Here is a 24,116-nt window from a genome sequence, read left to right on the forward strand (position 1 = left end):
GTGAGTACGGCTGAGTAATATGTTGGTGAGTCTGAGTCCGAGTGAGTCCTGTTGAGAAAAAGTTAGCGAGTCTGAGTCCGAGTGAGTCCGGTTAAGGAAAATTTTAGTGAGTCTGAGTCCGAGTGAGCCCTCAAAGCAAAATATATTTCTTGAGTGAGTCTGAGTGAGCTCCATTTTTTTTTTTTTTGCCGACCTATGTACAGAACACACAACACGCGGGGCTATATTATCGATTTGGACTTTATACGGAACATCACGGCGGCGACAACGACGGGTGGCAAAAATGCGCCTGTACAGTTGGCATCGCCATAATACGCGGCGCCAAAGAGCCTCCTGGTCTGTGCAGGTCAGAAGGTCCTTCCACTGCTCTTCAGATGGCGCCCTATTCATTGAAACAGCGTGATATTTTTGCGCTCCCAAACCGCACGATAGTGTCGGGTACTTCGCACACTAAACAAAGGAACACAAGAAACTTCCAACTTGTTATTGCAAAAAAACATTTTTTCCTTTATTTCATTTATTTACAGCGATGCCAAGCGTGTTCAGGCACTTGGCGCTACAGCGAACATAGCGCTGCGAAGCACGCCACACTCACTGGTAGACACGCCCAAGGCGAAGAACAAAGACTGGCGAAAAAAAAATCATATGTAGAAAATCAACAGCACACAAGGTGTGGGCACAAACACGCACTTGGTGGACGTCACAGAGAACAAGCTGGATGAGGAGGGATGGGTTGATGACACCTGATGTGTGTGCGTGTGTGTGTGCAGCGCGCGAGACCGGCATAGATCTGAGTTCGCGTGTGCACGACACGCTTCACGACTCATCCTCGACGGAGTGTGAGGCACCTCCATCGCAACCACTCTGTGTACGCCTAAATTTGCATCTTCTCAAAGTAGAGACAGAACTCAAGAAAGCTTCAGCTTCTCGAAGTTGGCGTGCAGCGAGGGGCCCTCACGACCTCGGTCTTCAAACGCTCTCTCTCCTTCCAGAATGCGAACTGTGCACCACCATCGATCAGTCGGTGTTTTTGCAAAGCACAACTATATCTCGACGTCCTACGAAAAGACGCCAAGACGCCGACAGATATACTGTCAAACAAGTGTACACGAATAGAAAATGAAAGAGCATAGTGCAAGCTCCCTGCACAAGTAAGCTTACAAAAAAAAAAAAGAAAGAAAAGAGAAAAAAAAAACAGGAAAATCGCAACAGGCATGTTTTGCGGGATGTTGTTTCATCTGCTCCGACGTGCGTACGCATAAACACTTAAAACGCGCTTTGTCTTTTTATTCGTATTACGGCCGAGTATCAAACATCCCGCATATAACAACATTGCCATCAACTATAGAGGCTTGCAGAGCGAGTCTATATAGGCGTCACAAGAAAAGACAGAAAGCGAAAGAAACCCGTGTGTGAGTGTGGTGACAAGTTTTGTCGCGAGCGGAAGCAATGAGTACAGAATACACTAGTTAAATATACAAGGCGGAGCATCAAAATTCAGCCAAAAAAAAAAAAAGTTCAAGTGTACCACAGGACATGCAGCGTAAAAACAACACGTCGTGTCTGATCCGCTATACGTATATCAAATTCTCATCAGAGGGCAGAAAAAAATAAGGTAAACGCAAGACGGTGACCAGTAGCATTCACTTCATATGTGGCATGATTTCCAGCTATATCGTCGACGTGATTCCGTTTTCAAGCTCACGCGTCCACACCCGATACGTGTGACGCGAAGTCAATTTCGAAGAATAGAACGCGCCAGTGACCGTTAAAGTTTCCTTCTTTACGGTTTCCTCGGCACCTGTTGTGTAAGCACGATTCGTTAATTTTACGCAATAAAGAGCGCCTCGTTTGCTCAAATGAGGACTTTAGAAACGTGGAGAGCATGTTGGATAGCGATGCCGAAAACCAAACGTTCTCGGTGTGCGACTGCGCTACGAAAAAAAAAAAAGAAGCAAGAAGTTTTGGCACTGACCAGTCGCTTGGTGTGGTATGTATATATTATTTTTTTTTTCGATCACGAAACCTAGAAATTGAGAGAGATGTAAAGAGAGATAGAGGGGTAGGATATCGGAATGGCGAAGGCGTCGTTCAGAACCAGACGTTCGCCAATTTTGGCACAACGAGATATAAAAGAAAGAAGTTTGCAGGAAAGGAAGAAACGGAGCGCTGCTGCTTCTGTAAAGAAAAATAAGTCTGTGAAAACGCAGATGTGACCACTGATCTCCACTATTTTAGTGGAGGTTGGTGGATGTGACCGAGGCAGTGGGAGACACTTCACGGCGGCATTTCACGGGCGGGGACGCACTAGCTGGTGGTGGTGGCGTGACAAGTACAGAATTGCAGTAGGGTACGCATTTGGGCTGATCGGTTCATCATTAACGGTAGCAAACAGCGCTAAAAGACGGGACGAAGAAAGGACACAGTCTGTGTCCTTTCTTCGTCGCGTCTTTTAGCGCTGTTTTCTACTGTTAAGTACAGAATGTCGCGCGATCCATGGAAGTCCATTCGCGGAACGATGTGCAGCGCGCCGCTCTTTTCAGTGTCCGGCACTGCATGGTCCCCCTGCCGCAACGATCTAGGTGCCGTCTAACGAGCACGCGGCCTCGCTTAGGCTTGGCTTCGCTTCTCCGCGTAACGCTGCCATTGCGCGTATATGAAACGCAATATCAATGAACTGACGACCTAGCGCCGCGGCGAAGGCGCGCCAAACCTCGCGGTTTTCACCGAGGCGTTTGTGTGATAGCATCGCTCGAACAGTCTAATGAAGCGAGAGAAGAAGAAAAAAAAAAGGGAGGGAGGGAGCTCTATACAAAAAAGAAAGCGTGAAGCCGCGCCCCGACGAGCAAATTAAATACGATGATGAGGCGAAGAAGAAGGACGATGGCCGCGGCTAGGCTAGCGCTTCCTGTTGCTATAACGATTACTTTGTTTGTTCGATTATTTTCATAAGTTATTTGTTCTTTGTAACTCCACCTTCTACGTGGAAAAAGGAAAAAAAAAATACTGGAAGTGCGACCGAGGCTGCCAAGTCGGTCAAAAGAGAATGATCACGTTGCTTGGTTCCTCGTTTCCTTTCTTATTCCTTCTTCATGAGCGGTCGTTTTTTTTTTTTTTTTTTTTTTGCACTCTCTGCCACCACAGTGCGCTCGACGAGAGCTATTAAAACGACAAGCGATAACGCGGCGTCGGACGCCAGCCTACTGCCCCGCCTGTCTCGATGCTCGCACTCCAAGGTGCGCGATCCCCACGCCCCGCTCCTGTTTTTTTTTACCTGTCCGCGCCCGCCTCATTAAAGTTCGCTCCCACCACGCGTAGCTGAGGAGAGCGCACGCAGCCGCGCCGCGTACTCATATCCGTGTACCGGCGGCGGCAAGACGTCGTCCCCCGTTTCCTCATAGAATACTATACTATAAGAAGACACGTGTATGGTGTGTATACGTTGGCGAAAGGAGGCCGTGATTCAGAGGTGCTTCTTTTGCGGCTGTGAGAGGTTAAGTGTGAGGGCCTGGTTTTCGTGACAAAGCCTTGTGACTGTTGTGCGAGGTATACACTCGTGAGCTGTTGTAAGAGCGCGCAGTCTCGATAAAAAGGCAGTGAAGTGTCTTGTACACGATGCGCGGCGAGTGATCACCGAAAAAAAAAAAAAAGTGTTTTAGAAGCTTTAGAAGGGCGCACACCGATTGCAGCGGCTATCGATAAATTGCTTCTTTTCAGGTGGTGCAGGTTTCACGATGCGAAAAGGCACGCGGCTCTAAACATAACAGGGTTGGGAATTAGGTATAGTTGACAAGTCTAAAAGGACCATTCTGAAGGCACCGTTTCTATTTCACACGCATTCACAGAGTGAGGACGGCATAAGGGTTACCTGAATATATTTTGTTTTCTACACGCGCAGTTTATATGTGCCTGCCAACTTAGTGTATAACGCCGCTAGTATACATTACATCCAGTTGTAACGTCCTCGCTTATTTTCCATTTTAGGGCTCTTCCTTCGTTTCTTGTAACCCAATCCTCATCATTCTTCTCTCCTCGAGTTCCCTCCAGTCGTAGCGTTACACCAGATAATTTTCTTTTTTCCTTTTTGCATTTCTAAACACACTGCAATCCTTACTTCTACTAATTACTTTCACTCGGTTATCATTTAGCATATCTTACCTAACATGCGAACAAAACATTGACATCAGTTGTAAGAAATGTTGAAGCTAGGCTAGGGCGTTGTCACTGTGATTATTTTTTTTTTACCGAAGGCTTTCCTTTCTCAACGATACTTTCAAGTTCTACCGCATCTTTGCCCATTGAACGCATTTACACGGACACGTAAAATAAGAAGCTGTTTTATGATGCGCGCATGTGTGTAAGTGCGCGCGAGCGGCAACATAGTTCCTGTGAGATAAAAATGACGAAAGCGCAGAGATGTTGACAAGGCGTCATGGCTGGTCCGGCACAACTTGCACACGAAGATAGCAGAAAGAAACAAGGAGGAAGCAAGAGTACAGACAATTTATGCGCAAGGTATGCTGGCACGGCTTATTCAACTCCGATACTCCGATAACTTCAGTCAGCCAAGAAGCGCTCTTTTTTTTTTTTTTGTACTATCGCCTTCGAGGTTGACGAAGGGCGACGTGCGAACTCCCACCAAGCGGTGGCGTGTGTGTGCACACGCCAACAAGCAAGCTCCGGTGTCGGCGCCCTAACGCTCAAGAAACACTTCGCACTTCGTGGCACGAGCACGAACCCGAGGTCCCGTGACTCTCGGCGTCATCAGCGCTGTGTGACTGTGAACGAGGGCCAGGGACCACCGGGCGGTTTTACGCGAAACACGATCGCTCTTTGCTGCCTTGTACAACGCGGCTACAAGACGAGCAAAGAAGCCTGCACCTCCTCTCTCAATCTGCTTTCGCCCTTGCGCTCCTTCCTTGCGTCCTGCTTCCGCGCACAGCACGCCACCCATGCTCTGTGGAAAATATCGGTTAAAAGAGCTTAATTTCACCACATTCCATTATCTGCTCTTACTTCGTTTGTTTGTTTGTCTTGAAATCGTTCTCGTACAAAGAACCAGCACTGTGTTACAGTTTTGCAAATTTGTCATATAGTCAAAGGGGAAATGATGTGGAGTTCCTACTATAAACTGTATCGCAGTGGTAACAGAAATGTACAGAGAAAGGACAAAATAAATCCTTAGTAGTACAAGTATAGCAAATCGGGCTGACATAGCAGAAAATGCAAGGACACAGATTTAAGAGTCGTCTGCACAAAGCCGGCCTTCGGGTGGCCCAGCGTTCTAGTGAGGCTACTACAGCTAATTATCGAGTTTCTAGCATGACCTGTGTATTGAATGACATAAGTGAGACGTTTCTGGTATGGCCGGTGTAATCAATAGTCTAAGTAAGACAGTGGGATAGCCTTGACGTTCGCTCTACGATGCAGGTGCATGTGAACACTCGGGACCTACACTATTCAGATGTTTCGTCTAAGGCGAAAGCTTGCGACGCACATCGGTGTTAATAAGCTTTACAGTGTGCACGGCAATGAGACACGAGTTGTCACTAATATCCGTGAAGCGGGATTGCTCTCGTCCCTCGGTCAGTGCAATCACTCGCGGTTCACCGCATCGACAGGCAGAGGAAGGCACTTTGCGAGTCCTATAAGCGGCATAGCGTCATGCATAAGCAGTGAGTGAGTTCGATTCTGTGTGGCACGGTGTGCGACTTTCAATCCGGGCCGTCGATCTCTTCTGCTCACGTCGCGTAGTGGTCGTCCGGATGTCACAAGTAAGCGTCTGTTGCGGCTGCTGGAGGATTAACGTACATATGCACCATCCGGCGTCGGTCTAACGCCGCTCAGGATCAGCAGAAGCCTGAAGACGTGCCACTTGTGCGCTGGTGCTTTACCAACAAGCGCGTTATTTCATCCCGAGTAGGCAAGCGGGTGCGATTGAAGTGTTTCCCTACACGGGAACTGGTTGTGGGGAGGTGGACACAAAACCACTGTCGTCGGCGCTGCCTTTATTGGCAGAGTCGGCGAAGAACGCTGCCTTGGCTTCGGCTAGCTTGGCCCTCATGGGCGTGTAGCCGCCTCCGTTGCCATTCATCTTAGTTGGCTTAGATGTCTTGATGATGGTTTTACCGGCGGCAACCGACGTCTTATTGTTGCACGGGTCCGGGCCTGAGGGCTCCGCAGGAACAGCCTTAGGGAGCGCGTGCTGCAGCGAAGTGGTGATGTTGGTTACAGTCCTCGAGCTTCCCACCTCCGTGACAAGCTCCATGTTGACGTCCACTGTGCTCTTGAGGTTTCCCATCTTGCCAGTAGACTCGAGCGTCGACTGCACGGACTTCTCCTCGACAATCTTTTTGATTGGGCCGGCAGCAGACGGGGACGATGCTCCGCTTTTCCTCTGGGCCTCGATCTTCTCCTCCAGAATCAGGTTTGTCGCGATCTTCTTGGTGTTCTCGCCAATGTCGTCGTCGATTTTGCCGTTTGTCTGCTTGATTGACACAGTTGTCGTGTTGGTAGATGGCTGCAGGTTCTTCAGAGTCTGCGGAGACGGCTTCGTTTTATCTAGATCAGCCACCGAGCTCAGGTTCTGTATGTTCTTCAGCGTCACTGTGTCCGTCGTCGTAAAGGTCGTAGTGGTCGTTGTCCTTCGGGGTTCGATTACTTGTGGCTGTGGAGGCACCTTGCTGATTACCATAGGTCCGCACTGTAGGTTCTTAATGGCGGCGATCGGGCGCGGCTCAACTTTCTCCTCCGCCTTATGCAAGTTCTTGAGGTCGTCAGCACTGATGTGTGCGCCTCCGCGCATTGGGAAAGCGGCCGCTGATGGTTGCTGCTGAAGGTTCTTCATGGAGAAGGCCGTCGGCGCATTTCTCTGCGCCTCGGCTCGGATCCTGGACGTCGCTACATTGTCTATGTCCAAGGTAGTTCCCGCAATGCTACTTCGGCGAGCTTCGAACGTAGCCAAAGGTACTGGTCCTGGTCTCGGTAACCTGTTGTTGTTAGTGTAGTCGGAAGGCTGCTGCGGCTTACCGCTCGGCGGCAGTTCATCACCCGCGCTGGCCTTCTCAAGGGCGTTGTTCGTGAAGTTGGGTGGTCTGTACCTCTGGTCGTCCTGCCGAAGGCCGCCGTTGTTGAGCCTCTCCACAGGAAGCGGCGGCAAGGCCCTCTGATGGCGGTAAGCGCGTCGAGTCATTGGCGGTGTTCTGATCTCGGCCGTTGAGGGCAGGCGTCGGTTGGTGGCCGCCGACTGCGCCAGGGCGCCGCCGTGGCGTGACCCGTTGTTCTGGCTGTGGTTGTTGCGGCGCGCCGCGGGAGACGCGCTGCGGTGTCGGTACAGTAGTGTGCCGGAAGAGTCCAGGTCCTCAGCAGCTGCTAGAGCTGCCGCCTTGCGGGGACCTCGGTAGTAGCCTCTCGAACTGCGAGATCGCCGATCCGAGCGATCGAGACTTGCGTCCGGAGTGTCCCCGTTGCTTGAGTGTCGCTCGCGGGCTCGATTTGTGCTCGATGACCTCGGCTGCACACAAAAAGAAGAAACAAGATAAATTTACTACAAAGAGAGAAAAAAACAAAAACGCTTGCACGTTTCGAAGAAAGAGTGAGACGCATGAAAGAACAACGATCAAGGAAATAAAGCGGTCGCCATATATCAACGTATTGAATGCAAGGGGACAAGGTCGTGCTTCTTTGAAGCGTAGTCTACGACACCGTGAAAACCCACATGAACACTGAGTTTCACTGTCGCGTCTAATAAAACGTTGCGCTTCGAAAAGTGTTTTTAGCTCAAAATGCCACGCGTAAAGCATGTTTTTCATGATTCTCTCGGGCAGAAGATGTCTTTGTAGGAGTCTATAGCTACGTACATGCAAAATCATTTTACCCTCTATCATACAACCGAGAAATATATGTCAGCTGTTTTCGTAACTAATTTATAATCTGATATATGTGTGTATTAATTTGGACACAGTCTTGGGTCCTATACAGCAAATATGCAAGTTTGTACTATGAAAACACAGCGATGGTCATGGAGATCAAGACTACTGGAACGGTCACATGAGCAAATCAAAGCAAGGTGATGATCATCAAAGAGAACATTGCAGGTACATTTATTTCAAAAACTGAGTATGTTGTACTCACTCGACAAACCAACCTACTGCTCTAAGAACTTACAATAATGCCCGGTATTAGTTTTAATATTGTATTGCGACTCGAAATAACTATATCTGACCTGTGTTAAAAGTTACCTGGCAGTCCAGTGGATCAAGCCATAGAATTGAGGCGCGAATAAAAAGCAAATTTCCTCTCTGGCTACCGGCGTTTTTCATGAGGAACGCAGCTGAAGAATTATTTGCTATTCAAAAGCAAATCTATTCAAGAGTGCCCATTGATTAAAACCTTCATAAAGCAACACTGACATTGCACGGCAGGCTCTTCTTCGGTAATCTGAACAACCCTCTGTAACCATGACCGGGGACGGTGTGTGATAAGCGAAGGGAATCAGTATGTACTGTACATACATTATGTAGCGGCCCAATATTTATCGGAACCAATAGGGCAGCTGGAACTCGGTACAACCGCCAGAGATAGTGGTTATAATGAAAAAGGAAATAACGCTAAAAACACGCACACATCATTTTCTTACTTTCCCTGGTGACCTGCGACCACACAGAAATGTTCGCGCGCGGTTATTCACCTTTCCAGACATCAGAGCCGTCACAGCGGACGTTGGCCGACAATGCCATCCGGCGATATTTTCGTAGAATTCAATAATACAACAGGAAGAAACGATTTGTTTGTTGGGGAAAGAACATCTATAGGAGTTGGTAATCTAAATCTAGCGCATAAACATTTCTCGAATCAAACTTATCGGCGCCGTAATCGCATCCATTAGGGCTTTTTGTGAGCACCGCAAAGGAGACTACCCTTCCTGCGTACAGTTAAACAAACGCATTCGCCCTGTGACCCAACTGAGCAACCAGAGCAGTCGCGAAAGGCTCCCCCATCCGCTTTTATTTTCGTGCACATATAGATTAATGCGATAGCGCACTGTGGTTCTGGCTCAGCATTGGGAAACCTTGTCCTTACAATCGTATACGAACAAACTTCCAGCTGCGCGGCCCGTCGCGTATCTACGCTGCTCGGGCGCTTTAAAAATTGCAGTAGACCGACGAGTTACGTTTGTTTAAACAAGCGCACCGTTACGCGGAGGCAACGCCGAGTCGGTGCGCAGAGGCCGCTTTCTCAAACGAGGAAGGTTTGCCTCTGCCTACTGCTGCGCCGTCTGACTACACGTGCTCTACTGTAGACCCGATGGTGGTGCACGTGCGATCTTAAAGTCAGTGCTGAAACATTCATCAAGCCGAAACATTTATCATGAGGCTCCGTGAAAAGAAACAGGCCTCCCGTGTATAGTAACTCGTCTCCCATGCAGCATGCGTTTGCTCTACCGGCCACCGGGCGCCGATGCTGCACAAACAGACAGCACCGAGCTCGTTTTAATCGGTCCACGCCCCGACACCTCCACCTTCACCAATCGGCCCCGCCTGTATTTTATTTAGCGAGGCAACCATTAAGTGACCTGATCTCTCTCTCGCTCTCTCTATCTCCGCAGCTGATGAGGAGAAAAAAAAAAGGAACCGTTTGGCAACGCTGCATAGCCCCTAGTCGAGCGCCGCTTCAGTATAGACAAATGCAAATCAAGCGCGAGAAGTAGCCCACCGAAACCATTTGGAAAGGCCAGGCACTTTGCTTTCCTCCCTGGTTGGTGGCGTTATCCCCTATACTGTATATTGCGACGATCGGTCTCTTCCCCTTGCCGCTCTTGGAGCGGTCTTTCCTGTCCGCCACGCTTTGTGGGCGTCGTGTGCCGGGTATACCTCGGTAGTTCCTTTCAGCAGTACGCAGCCTACTTTCTTAAAGGGTCCGCAAACATTTTTTCGACTGCCTTCTGTAGCAGTGGATTGTGTGTAGTATTGAATACTGAGATGAAAGCAAAGAGAATTACAAAAGTGGTGCACAATTATCGCCTCATGGTGGCCGCTGCGCAGCGCATATAGTGTCGTGTTGCAATTGTTTTCAAAACATGATATTCAAAAGCAACGATACTTTTGCAGCTGGTGGGGTATAAAGAACGTTTATATATATATATATATATATATATATATATATATATATATATATATATATATATATATATATATATATATATATATATTTAGTGCACAATAGTGCGGCCTAATTGGGACCACACGAATGTTACGTGCGACTTGGCCCGTCAAGACAATGAGAACGCACATGACCAAACGTCACTTCCGCGTAGCGAGCTTGGACGAGTTTGGGCCGGCTAACTTATATTTTAGCGCCCATATTGCGATTACACTTTATTCAGGTGTCGCTCACGACCGGTCTGTCATCGTGACATACGCATAACGTATGTGCAGCGTTACATGAACCACTGGCGAAACAGGAAATTAAAAAAAAAAAGAAGACAGGAGCCCTTTCCCTATCGGGAAAATGGGGGTGCCTGACGTATTGCTTCTTTCTTTCTTTCTTTCTTTCTTTCTTTCTTTCTTTCTTTCTTTCTTTCTTTCTTTCTTTCTTTCTTTCTTTCTTTCTTTCTTTCTTTCTTTCTTTCTTTCTTTCTTTCTTTCGCATTGTGCGCAATGCTCCTTCCTAACTGTTTCCGTCCTCCATGCAGGGAATCGGACCGTCACCCACGTGCTTAGCATCGCAACACTTCATTTGTTACATGCAACAACGACGGTCATGGGTCATATCCAGGCAACAATGAAATTTGGCAACGTGAAATGACATGTCACCTCCATAAAAGATTAGATTGCCATATCATAAATGGCTGATCGCCGACAAGCCCACGATCGAGAGAGCGCCAGTTATTGGAAAACGGCACATACAAGCACGCACGTGGCCGGCGCACCATCGAGGGTCTCATTTCTGTACACTCGCCGTTTTCGCGTACGACGCTGCCCCCGAATCCTGTGAGTTATAACAAGCTCCACTTGAAAAAAAAAAAAAGAAGGAATTCGAACGGAATCGTTACACTGGTTACACTATCCCAGTTCTGAAGGCAGCGAGCTTGTCATCGCTTGTGCACTTATACAGCGATTCCGCGCGTCGTGCTCCAGTTTCGATGGCTGCGATGTGCTCTCGCGCTCCGTCGCATGTAGTGCCAGCAGAAAAAAAAAACCTGCTCGTATAGTTTTATAAAGAAAGTCGTTTCAACGCAACCTGCCGAGTCGCAAGAAAGGACGGCGACCCCCACCAAATCACCACCTGCACTGAGTATCTTATTTTATTATTATTCCTGGGTTGTATTACCACGAGTCAAAGAAACGGATGAGATGACGATGGAGTGAGTTAAAAAAAAAGAGGAATCCCGTCGAATTACACGCAGCCGGCGACGAACGAAATTTACACTTTCCCTGCAACTGATTGCAGTTGAGACACAGACGGCACAAAGGACGGTGACACGTGACGGGAGAAGCGCCCGTCACTCGCTATGTTTTTTTAAAGAAACAAAAACAAAACAAAGAACAAAAAAAAATAAGCAGAGACACCATTCGAAGAAAGCGACGACGTGTCAGAGGCTGGCGGTATTTGCGGCGAGTGTTGGGAACGCGTCGCGCGTGGGCGTCAGAGAAATCGAGTGTGTCCGTTTCTCTGGACAATTGAAGCCGCCGAAAAAAAAAAGAAATAAAGAAAGAAAGGGGGGAAGAGGGGTATTCGCTCACTCCGTGCCGATCGGGCACGCACGAAGCGGTTGTTGTGTGCTGTGCAGTATATTACAAGCCCGTAGCGCTGCACAGTCACCGTTTCTTCCGCGTGCTATAAAACCGGATTTCGCGCCGCCGCACGACGACAGTGCCCTTGTTAGCTCAGAGTCACGCACTCCGCGGTCTGACCGCGCGTGCACGGTTGACGTGCGGCTATAATTTGAAGTACCGTCGACAAAGACTCCGAAAGACGAAAGGAAAGTGCGCGAACGCCGCGCGGGAACGACTCACTGCGAAGCTCTCGGTGGATTGCAGCGGACGGGTCTCCGTAAAGCGCCCAGGCCAAGTGCGGATAAGCCCGAGAGACGAAAGACCAAGTCAAGTCGGTTCGCTCGCGCACGAAACGTTATATGTAACGCAACGTTATACATAACCTGCACGTAACGTGCGATACAGTCGAACCCGACTACATCGAACGCGTTTAAATCGAATTATCCTTTATATCGAACTATTTTCGACAACGACACGACAGTGCTGTAACGTCAACGCATAGGAAAATCTACGGCTACGTCGAATAAATACAGCCGGAACACTTGATATATCGAACATCGGGCAGTGCGAAACGCCCCAAGAAATTGGCTTTCCCTCACAAACTTTTGGCTTTTTCTCACGGAGGAGCACTTTCCCGCATGTATTTGGGAGACCGAGCGGCGTGATTAGAAGGACGCTGCGCGGAGCGAGTAGAAACTACGGCTTGGGCCATCACGTGCTTTCCACCAACACGATTTATCGTCTCGGCGCCGCCGGCCCGTCGTGCGGGGCCGCCGTTCGCTTCTCCACTCGTTTTGTTCACGGTTAGATACCGTAGAACAGAAGAAGCAGCTGTGCTCCCCAAAGTTGGCGATAATCAATAGTTGAACTCGGGCATCCCAAGAAGCGCGTTAAGATTTTGGAAGACAAGGCCGACATTAGGGCAAAGGCAGACTACACGCAATTCCGGCGCCCGACAAGTACGCACAGCTGCGTGTGACGATTTCGAGGCGCTATTTACATCGATACCGTATTTTCTCGCGCATTACCCGTTCCTGCATGTAACCCCACATCCCGACTACAAACTGCGGAAAAATACAAAATATATGAAGAAGCCGCGTGTTGCCGTGAAGGAGTCTTCCTTACGTTATCATGAGGCAGTGCCACGAAGCCATCTTTCGCAGCAAAATTTGCATCGCAAAAACAGTAATTTCATTAAAAGTTGTATATCAAATTATCCGATATATCGAACCAATTCCCCCCTTTTTTTCCGCGTTTGATATATGCGGGTTCGACTGTATATGTTATAGATGATCCGATGCTTCCGGCGTTTTGTTCGCTGTGAATTGTGCAGCGGATGCATCTCGGAGTTCTTATTATGCGGGAAACAGAGAGAGAGAGAGAGAGAGCCTCTGCGATTATTAAATTGTGCTATAACTAGTGGAGAATACGCGCGCGGCTCTCTCCAAATGGACGATTAGCTGCGGAGCATTAATGAAGGCAGCAGAGAATGCCCTCAAGAGGCTGCGAGAATTACGGTCACATAGAAATGCCGAAAAGAAAGAGGAAATCAAAACCCTGATCGTGACTCTTCGTAGCCGTAGGTCCGTTAAATATTATTGTGTGAGGCACGTGGAACCCCGTGCGCTACATATGCGGCCGCTGGACCCGACGTACAGTCGCATATAAGCCCGATAACTGAAATAATGCGGGCTGAAAGTGATTACTTGTCGGTGACATTAATTTCTGCGTGTTGTACTCCAATGCCTGAACATATCGCGATCGTCAAACAAAAGTTTATGACGATTATACAGTATTACGTTACGTTACACAATAGAAATTAAAATAAAAATGCTTTGACTTTACACACTGTTTGATATCTTATAATCGAACTGAAATGCGCGCGAAAATGCTGCGACCTACTGCAATTCACTTTCTTTTTCATTGCAGTGCGGCGTTTGGTGATAAGGTATCCCCTTATCTGAGAGCAGAGTATCTGTAGCCATCAATACGTTACTTACGATACTATAAAGAAGTACTTCGGTTTACAGTTTCTCCACTATACAGTACAGTGGAACCCGCATATGTCGAACTCGTGAAAAAAAGAAAAAAAAAAGGAAAAAAAGGCAAATAGTTTGATATATCGCATATTTCCATATAAAGCTTTTGAATAATTTGCGGTACTTTCGGTGCGCAAGTTGGCTTCAGGGCACTGCTCGACGTTAATGCAAGGAAGGCGGACTCAGGGAAATACGCGGGGATCATTATTAATTTTACAGCGAAAGCTGTTAGAGAGATCACAACAACAGGCGATTTTGGTGCCGCAGTTGTCCGCCGCCGCCGGTTTCCGTAACCGCTATCGCGCAAAAAGCGAAAAAAAAGAGAGAAAAAATATCCAAGTATCCGATGGTATTTCAACACAGGCCCATTGCATGGCAGCCGTGTATTCTATACCACGGAGCCACGCCGGTGGTTGTTACTCCGTCGCAAGAGGCGTCATGTCGGGCAAGGAATCGCGTTAACATTTGTTGTATAGCGTGGTAGAAGAGTAAAATAACAACCAGTCGTCATACAATGCGAATTGCGTAACGAGGCGAGTCGTTTTTATTGCTTCCAACCCATTAAAGGACTCAGCCATAATTCTTCATCGTAATCAGCCAGAACATAAAACAACCAGAACATAAACAGAGTGCACATAATGCCTTGAAGATGTGTAGTGGGTACCTCGCTTCCCCGCAGAATGACAAATAATGACATAGTGGATGCTTCCCTACTTCATGAAAGTTACGATGATTTATGGCGTAGTGGGTACCTTGAAAGTGTACTTGTATTTGTTGCCCCAAGAGAGTTTACAACGGGCAATAGAAAAGCCAACCTTCCAGCTTTCGCTGTGACTGTGCTGCGCGTTCCGCGCAGGCCTGGCGTTTTTTTCTTTTAGCTTTTATTTTTCCGCGTTTTGAAGTTGGGGGTGCGGGTTATATGCAGGGGGGAAATACGGTATCGATTTAACCAGCGCCACATCTTCATAAGCAGCTGTGCGTACTCGTCGAGCGCTGGAAGCCTCTAGTATGCCTTGGCCCTGATGTTGGCGTTGTTTTTCGATATCATACTCAGCGTGCTTTTGGCGATGCTGTAGATAGCAGTGACGTAAGATTTCCTTTCTCTACGTTCGACCGTGCTCATTATCACCGGCCTTGTGTAGAACAGCCAGGTTCTTCCGTTTTGCGGGAGCCATCGCGTTAACAAAGGGAACGGAGAAGCGAACAGCGACCCCGCACTACGGTCCCGGCCTTAACGGCACGATGGGCGCGACGACGAGAAACCATGGGAGAAAACATGCGATGGCAAGCGGTAGTTTCTACTCGCTCTGCGCGGCGCCCTCCTAATCACACCGCCCACTCTTCCAAATGCATGCGGCAATGTGCCCCTTCCGTGAGGAAAAGCGAACTTCTTGTGAGGGAAAGACTACTTTTTGGGGCGTTTCGCATCGCCCGATGTTCGGTATATCAAGTGTTCCGGCTATTTTCGTTCGATGTAGCCGTGAATTTTCCTACGCATTGGCGTTAAAGCATTGTCGTGTTCGAAAATAGTTCGATATAAGGGATAATTCGATTTAACCGAGTTAGATATAGTCGGGTTTGACTGTATTGCTTTGAACATGTGTAGCTTCACAAATCATAATAATAAGTGTCCTTTGCCATTAGCCAGTCGCACTCACTAATGACATATGCCCAGCGTCGAAATACATGCATATGCAAATATCACAACGCACACACATTTCTCTACTAACTTGTGCGGCTCCCACTGCGACACCATGCGCCGAACTCGCAATGACTTTTCTTTCGTAAGTGCTGTTTACCATTGGCCGGCCACCTCCAACATGTCCTGTGTCAGGATTGGCTACAATGTCATCTTGCGAACAATTCTAGTGTGTAACATGTATTGCGAATACGGGCCCGTGTTTTCCCTCCAGAGCATGCGAGTCAGCGACAACGCGGCGCTTATTATAGGGATTGATTGAGATGTACACGAAAGGACCCACTCACGCGCGGTCGCGTATACATGACGGTGACACTTCATTAACTAATTACGTGTACTTAATTACCCGTGATTGTGGGCTTCGCAGCTATATGCAGTTGTGCCCACTCCTTGAAAGCGCACGTATTCGAGATGCAAAACAAGAAAAAGAAAAAAGAAAAAAGCTGGCCCGCGTGCAGCACATACATACTCGGAGCACAAAAACGACGGCGTGCGGAGCACTTCGCAATCACGCACGCAGCTCTCACACTACTATATATATATATATATATATATATATATATAGTGCGCAGTGTGGCGCACCGTGTTAGACCCGTAATTTACAATTTGCTACAGACACAGCGCGTGAAGCTCGGGCTACCGTGGCCCTCGAGATATGGCGAAACGACAGTGCGTGCCATTGACTTTTAGAAGCAAGAAATGAAGCGGCCTATATTTTTTTTCTCCCTCTCTCCCTGTCGCTCTGCGCGCGTGCATGATCGCCTAGCCACCTGGCAAAATCGGTCCAAGATGAGTGCCGCGCGCTATTGAGACCGATTCCTCGGTCAAGAATTTTACTGCCCGGGCGGCGCGGCTTTTCGTTTAAGAGATGGGCGCGTGCGGCGCGCTTGCCTCTCGGGCAACCCTCGAGCAGGTATAGCTGCGAATCTCGAAGTGCTTGAACGAGAAAGCGGGAGCTCGGAGCGAGGGATCCAAAAGGTGTCGACAACCGTTGTGTGTGTTCCTGTATACCGACGCCGCCCTACTTGGGGCGTTTTCTTCTATGGTCGGAGGAAGTGCTACGGGCTCGACCTGCTAAGAGATCGGTGGCTCGGATCTGTTTGGCGCCTAGGAAAAAAAAAAAGAAAGAACGAATGAAGACAAGTTGCGCGCACGGGCGTTGACATGGACTGGTCAAAGCCTAAGGTGGTAGTTTGCACTTCACCGCAAATATTCATACGACCGCACTGCCCATGCAACAAAAACAAAGAAAACATAGAATTCTCTTTATTCAAAAGCGAATAAATTTGCCGGCGGAAATGTATTCACCTGCACGTGATACAGAGATGAAAACAACGCACATATATCCGCATATTTCAACGATTCCTCCAGCTCTGCGCTAATATTTTGCTGAGACCTCCCCTGGCGCCCATACGTATACAGCGGCCGCCATCAAGTGAAGAACATCACGTCTGCGGTGCACGCAATGTCACCTTCATCCAGTGCAGCATTGCCTGTTGTGGCCACCGAAGCATATGCAAAGACCGGTCTCATGCCGAGTCGGCGTGTTGGCGCGAAATTCCCCGTACTTAGAGACAAGGGCCAAAGCTGAATAATAGCGCAATTGACGACTTCAGCTTCCAAATGTGCGGTATGGTCAATGGTTGCAGACCTTGGGTTTCTTGGCTTCTGAGTCTCTTCGCCATGCACGGTGAAGTTTGAGGACGAGAAAGCTACCCGCCCACCACGAATCCACGGCACGATAACGACGGCGAGGGCAGCGGCCGGCGTAACGGACGCACACGGTATTCAATTTCTAGTTTTTATACTGCAGTGAAAGAAACTTAATTAATACAAAGAAAACAATACCTGGGGCTTGCAATGCGAAGTGTCTGACGCTTGGACACGCTCGTAAGATGCAGCATGATTTGGCAGAATACACGAGAAAATGATGACGAAAAGTTGTAACTGGCGTGTGTCATCAGCTAAGGAGAGGAAATAAAAAAATCTTACGGAACATGCATCTGTAGAATGACTACTGACACTGTCGAGCCTCCAACCGCAGCCAGTTTTGTCCCGCTGGCATGCTGTATAATAACAAGGCTCGGCATACCTGACTTCGAATGAACTATACTGCCCCATTATAGGTACCCGTCGCAGGCGTGAAACATTTATTGATCGTCAGCTACAGAAACATCAAGATTCATAATACACCGCTCGGCTGCGCTACACACATCGGATTCCCGATTACAAATCACGAGTGAACACCCACCAAGCTTAGTGTCCTAGACATTGGGTCCATCATCTGCGGATGGATAGTAAAAAGAAAATTGTAAGTTTATACGTATACAGGCCACGTGTGCGCCACAGCTCTTACCACGTAATACCATTCATATTGTGACGAAGAAAAAAGAAATCTCTTACGCCAGAATATATGCAACGGCAGGTGTCAGCCAATCGTTTATGGACATATAGTACTAGCAAAGGCACTCGGCGATTAATCGAAAGAAGGTCGGGAAAACGAGCAGCTTTGATAATTTAACGCTTTCTCGAGGACCGGGCGACGCAGCGCCTTCAACGCGTTCAGAGCCAAAACTTCGCCACCAATCCAGCAGCCCCATTTCGAGCTTGAGGTGTTTGGAACATATTACCCGAGGCGGAATCGTAGTGGAGAGCGAAAGTATACAGTGACCGAGTCGTGTGTTGCGCTCAGCCGTTGTGCGCGGCACATGGCACGGTGAACGACAGGAGGGGCCGAACGAGACCGCGCTATGGAGCCGATGGAACGCGGAAACCGCCATCGAGCGAAGTCGCCGGGCGGCATATCGCGCGAAGTCCGCTTTAACGACCTAACGGACAACAAAACCGCTCGCGGCGATCGCGCGGCCCGCCAGCAAACACCTCGGCGCAAAAGGCTCGCGTATAATAGCGCCAGATACGCGATACCCCGAGTGCACTAAGAGGCGACCGCGAGGCACACCGCACGGCGGAGACGCCTACTCGGCCGCGCACCGCTATAAACAACCACCAGCCGTTCGCCGCATCAGAGGCCGTTGTTCCCCGTACACAACGTGTATGCTACAAGGCCGCATTGTGGTCTTTCCTGCACTCGGGAGTTACGTGCACCCCGCGTACCGCCGCTGGCTTTCTCTGACAACCGAGTCGAACAGCCCGATAAGGAGCGAAATATGTACGTTCTCTTTTAAGAGAGGGATCAGCGGATAATCTCGCTCCATCGTGAGAAGCTGACGGTGTACACATCGAACTAAATAGGAGCTTCGGCACATCGTATAGTGGAATCAAGAGAGAAAGTTGTGGGGAATAAAACCTCGTGAAGGGGACTCGTGACACGTGAGAGACACCGTCTATAGTGGAAAGCTCCTGAGATGAATTTCGACCGGCTGAGTCTGTTTAATACAGCATCCAAAGGACGAGTGTAACGGCGATCAGAATCCGGCTGCCGTGGCTGCGATAACAGAACCCTCGACAGCACGAGTAGCAGCATAATGGCATGCTCATTGAAACACTGCGGCGGGTGATGACCAAGAAAGCTGAAAATACCATTACCACTTCCTGTCACAGTATTTATAGTAACGTAGGTTTTTATGCAGGTCGTATAAGATAATAATAATTTGTGGGGTTTTACGGGTCAGAAAACGATCTGCTTGTGAGACACGCCGTGGGGGGGACTACGGAAATTTCAACCACCTGGGATTCTTTATCGTGCACCTAAATCTATGTACACGGGCCTCCAGCGTTCCGCCTCCATCGAAATTCGATCGCCGCAGCCGGGATCGAACCCGCGTCTTTCGGGTCAACGTAACGAATGAGACCTAAAGGGACACTAAAGAGGAAAATTGTTTCACTTGTATTATTAGTAAACTATTCTACTCTTAAAAAAGGTAGTAAAATGCTAGTAACTCCAGAATTTACTGCCCATGTCAACTTTGCTACGTGTCGCTGACGTTTTACTACTACTGATATATATGAGTAGTAGTAAACATTGACATTACTACTCAGCATTCCAGGCTTAGTATATGTTACTACATGCGTACATGACGGGTTAGTAAACGTGCATCTCTACTGACCGTAGTATATTATGCTGCAATTGTGACAGTCTTATGAAAAATTTATGCAAACTATAATGTTCTCGGTTATGTCAGAATAAAGGTTTTGTGTTACATCATGGCGCATATATATGTGCAAGCAAGCAGTGAGGTATACGAATCTGGGTCCAAACATCGATTATGTGTCTACGTTCATGTCTACTCACCGGTTCAACGTGCGTTACCTCAAAGTAGGGCCATAAATAGCCTTGAAGTTGCTGTTAGAGTATATATCGCATAGAAGCCTTGATAGTGTGTGTGTGTGTGTGTGGGGGGGGGGGGGGGGGGGGGGGCTGTGGTGCGATTTTGTACGTGTTCTTAAAACGGACGGAGACGGTCCGTTACAACCAGCCGCACGCGATTGGTCAATGCAGGGCCGTCACGTCTGTCGCGGTTCACATTGACCATTGGCGTGCGGCTGGATGTAACGGACCGCCTTCGTTCGTTTTAAGAACGCGTACAAAATCGCGCCACTGATCTCGTTTATGGTTCCTTCATGCATCTATGCATTCACTTTTACCTGAAGATGTCATTGTGGTGTGTATCTAGCAGGGTAATCTGCATCCATCTTACTACGATAAAGTTATTTTATGGCGCGGAATAAATGCAGAACCTGAGGATGCTGAAAGTGCTGAGTTATAAGCATTGCTTTGTAATCCATTTTATCGCATGCCATTGATATATGCCACTATTGTACCATCCTGCCAAAACGCAATTGGTGACTGTAATACTTTAAATAAATAAATAAATAAATAAATAAATAAATAAATAAATAAATAAATCTGTGACAAATATTTTCGAGAAATGCAGCGCGCATCGCTAGGCTTGAATTACACCACGTCGAACAGTTTGCTGTACCGTACATGAGATTTCGGTATAAATTCTGTTTTGGCAATTTATGTGTTCTTACAGTATAGGAAATAAATCATTGTCCTGGAAAAAAGGCAGCACGATTGCGTCGAGTGTATACGTGCCTCGGTGGTTTTACGCGCATTTACTTTAACTGCGAATGTGGGTAAATAGATGAATGGACCGAGAACGCCGTGCAACACTATATGACACTGAGACGGTTCATTGCGATATGCTGCAGCGCACACACAACAAACGAGGGCACGGCAAAGGAAACACACGGGCTCCTATGTGCAGTGTCTGTACGTTTCCCTTGGAACTGCCCTCGCTTGTCGTGTGCACGCCACAGTATATCGTATAATGAATAGTTACCATGCAGCCCGCCAACTTTCAGTGCTTTTAGGGTGACGTGGTCGAAGACAGAAACATTACCTGCTATATAAGAAGTAACGATTCGAACATTTTTTAGCATGCCCTGTAGAGAAAACGCGTTAACTATGGAAGCAACTTTTCAGCGTGCTGCACGTACAGCGCGTGTGTTCTCTTCCAATTGGACTTCATATTCGAAGATCACACAAACTATGGAGCTTCTCGTCTCGGTTTTTGAACGAAAGAAGTTTTCTGATTTCGGCGCAGGAAAAGTAATTGTTATGAAGGTGGCGATGGATATGGACAGTAATATATCTAAATTACTCGTAGACATTACAGCAATGTGTACATATAAAAAATGGCTCCAGCTTAGCTCGGCTAGGCCCGGTCATGCAAGCGAAAGCTTGTTTACTTGGCTATGCTTGTTTACCCTCGTAGCCGAAGCACAGTTTGCCAACCGAGCGTTGTGCCTTGTACAATGTTCCGTACTGCGTGCACTCACTACCGTCGTTTAATCAGTTTCCGAAGCCGTCGCCGCAGCACACACGAGAAACGCCAACACCAACAGACGCTCGTGCTCGCGTGCTCCTCTGCTAGCAGATGCGCGCGCTCCTTGCATTTTCACCTCGGACGCTGAGGAAGGGCACTAGCAGAGGTAGACAGACGAGCCGACGAACGCGTTCTCTGTAGGCTCGTGCACAACTGCAACGTCACAACTAAATTTCGCGCGACTTGTCACGGGGTATGCGTTCTTCGCTTCAAGGCCACGCGGAGATACACAGCGAAACTCGCGCCACTAGGCCAGTAAAGCTTTCGCTTTAAAATAAAGATCTACACGACACCATCCACTGAGCCCTGCGCAAGTTTAGCACAGAGTATACCCTCCCAGTGGCGTAGCCAGGGGGTGGCACTCCGGGCCCGTGACCCCCCCCCCCCTGAAATGTTTTCTTCCATGGGATACAGAGCATAAAATGACACTCGGACCCCATGACAGATCAAGGGCGTGCCCCCCCCCCCCCCCTCCCGAAACAAATTTCTGCCTACGCCACTGCACCCTCCTAGTTCTCAAGGGACGACTTACGGTTGTATAGGAAAGGAACACTCCCACTAGTACCTTTACGAGTATCGACTCCCACCAGTACCTTTAATGGCCGACAATGCGTGTCTTGGAACAACGCACACCCCATGGGCCCTCTGCCAATCTGCAGATTATCACGCTCCGATGCGCGACCCGCGGTACAAACGAAACGAGGAAGCGCTCCCTCTGGTTCCTCCCTCGGCGTCTCATCTGAGATCACACGGTGTCGAAGCGTCGACAGCACGCGGGGCGGGCGCGCCGACGACGCCACTGCATATACTGTCTCAGGAGGGATGCGTCGTAGCGCGCATGCATGCACGGCGACCAAGATAGCTCTAGGGCGCGCGCGCGTCAGGTGGGCCGGCGCAACGCGGACGAGGAAATTGTAAATAACTGTGATCGCACATCGTGGTCGCTGCCACCTCCGCTGAGCCCTCACTGACCCGACCACGAATGGGTTGTGCCGTGAGGCTTTACGGCGGAGTATACCTTCTGCCTTCCTTCAACCCCCCCCCCCCCCCACTTCCAACAACTGTTTGACGATTGCGTCGATGCTTCGAGCAAGTTGGCCCTGGAGTTGCACACTGAGCGAGAGGCCGAAGAGCTTCCGCCTCTTGTACTCTCAACACCTCGTGCTTTCTTTTCTTTCTTTCGTACAAATATTTCTGCAAGCAGCATGCAGCACCGTCACCTAAATAGCCGCGTATTCTCAGACATTCTTTCACTCTTTTTTTTTAATCACCCTTGTTTCCGCTAGCAGTCCTGCAGCCGTGTATTTTTATTTCGTGGAACAATAGCTAAACGTATCTTCTATAACCCTAGATAAGAAGTAGAGGCTCCGGTCTGGGAAAAGCTAGTGAGCTCTGTGGTGTGAGAATGTGATAAACAATTATATTTTAGATTCATGGGCACCGCCATCTTGGGTATTTTACACGAGTTGTTTCTCAGTTTTGTACGTATTGACGTCAAATTACAAAGTCGCGAAACGCCAATTGCCTCCGTGCAGCAGTTTTCATGCGTATGAGTATACCTATACACCCTAGTACCATTTATTTAGTTGTTAGAGACACAAAACAGCAGGCATTAACAGCCCAGAATGGCGGTGCTTAAGTGCATTCGTACAAGTCTATATGCAGTGGAGTATAGTATGAGTGCTTCATGCCTAATGCGTAACCGTGAAAGTGAGATGCATTGTTGTTTCGCTTTTTAGCCACTAGTAACAAATGAAGAACGTCGTCTCCAAACGCAGTGACTTTAAACTGTATAGAATTGTCAGACGTCCCGCAAGGCGCAATATTTAAATAAATTCAAATGGTTCATTATCAGGTCTGGTGCAGGTTGATTGTATGATAGGCATCACAAGGCTCCCAGCTATATCGACCAGCAAGTTGACAGGTGTACAACCACGAACACATCGTTACTCGATGCCCGTGGAACGCTGGATTATTCATTCATGTCGCTTATATATTCACGCGTCCTGTGCATCAGTGAACGGTCGCATTAGTGAGCTCCGTTTCTCTGTTTGACTCCCGGTCGTGACAGCTATTGCAATGCGAACGGTACTGCAGTTATTCCACAACCCTTCGGTTTATGATGAAGTGAGAGTTTTGGATTAGTGGCCATCCACTGAACCATTCCTCAAAGAACAGGTGTAGCTTCTGGAATCTCATATATAAATCAAATCCTCGACAACTATCATGCAGCGATCAGGATAGCTTGTGGCTCCAGAATTACAATGCTACACGTGATTACAGCCGAAGGACTACAGCATTAATTGCTTGCCCCTCCCCCCCCCCCCCCCCCACACGCACACACACATGCACGCACGCAGGCACGTACACAAACACCAGCGCACAACGAACCATACGAAGAGAGACCGGTTTGACGAAACGCGTCGGCCGCATCAACAGCGCTGCCTCTCCTTTTCCTGTTTTCTTGCCAGCCCGCATTTAATGATTTGCTCGCAGGACGCTGTGTGTTGTCTCTGGAGGCGCTCAGTTCATTTCAATACAAAGGGCTGCCGCTCCATTCAGTCGGCCAAGCCCCCGCCACCGTCCGCTTGCTACACGGCGGAGTGACACGCTCACACTCGTCGTCGCCAAAGTAATCGCGTGTGTGGCGGCCGCACGGGCCCTCCGAAGACAGCTGCGTACAGAGTCATGAACATTTAGACAGCGCGTTTGCGGTCGGCAAATCCGTGTCGCGCAGAGCTGCAATAAA

At 48.5% G+C, this 24,116-nt stretch overlaps 1 protein-coding gene across 1 annotated transcript in view; it reads right to left on the reverse strand.

Annotated features, from left to right (window-relative positions):
* Window positions 1-480: 480 nt before the first annotated feature.
* Window positions 481-24,116, reverse strand: part of LOC119400077 (uncharacterized) — a 371,601-nt gene continuing 347,965 nt past the window's right edge. The window contains exon 5 of the mRNA XM_037667008.2: window positions 481-7,513. Coding sequence (XP_037522936.1) covers window positions 5,951-7,513 — 1,563 coding nt within the window. The 3' untranslated portion in view covers window positions 481-5,950. The remainder of the gene's footprint in view (window positions 7,514-24,116) is intronic.

This window comes from Rhipicephalus sanguineus, chromosome 1 (assembly GCF_013339695.2).
Source record: "Rhipicephalus sanguineus isolate Rsan-2018 chromosome 1, BIME_Rsan_1.4, whole genome shotgun sequence".
In the NCBI taxonomy this organism is placed as follows: domain Eukaryota; kingdom Metazoa; phylum Arthropoda; class Arachnida; order Ixodida; family Ixodidae; genus Rhipicephalus; species Rhipicephalus sanguineus.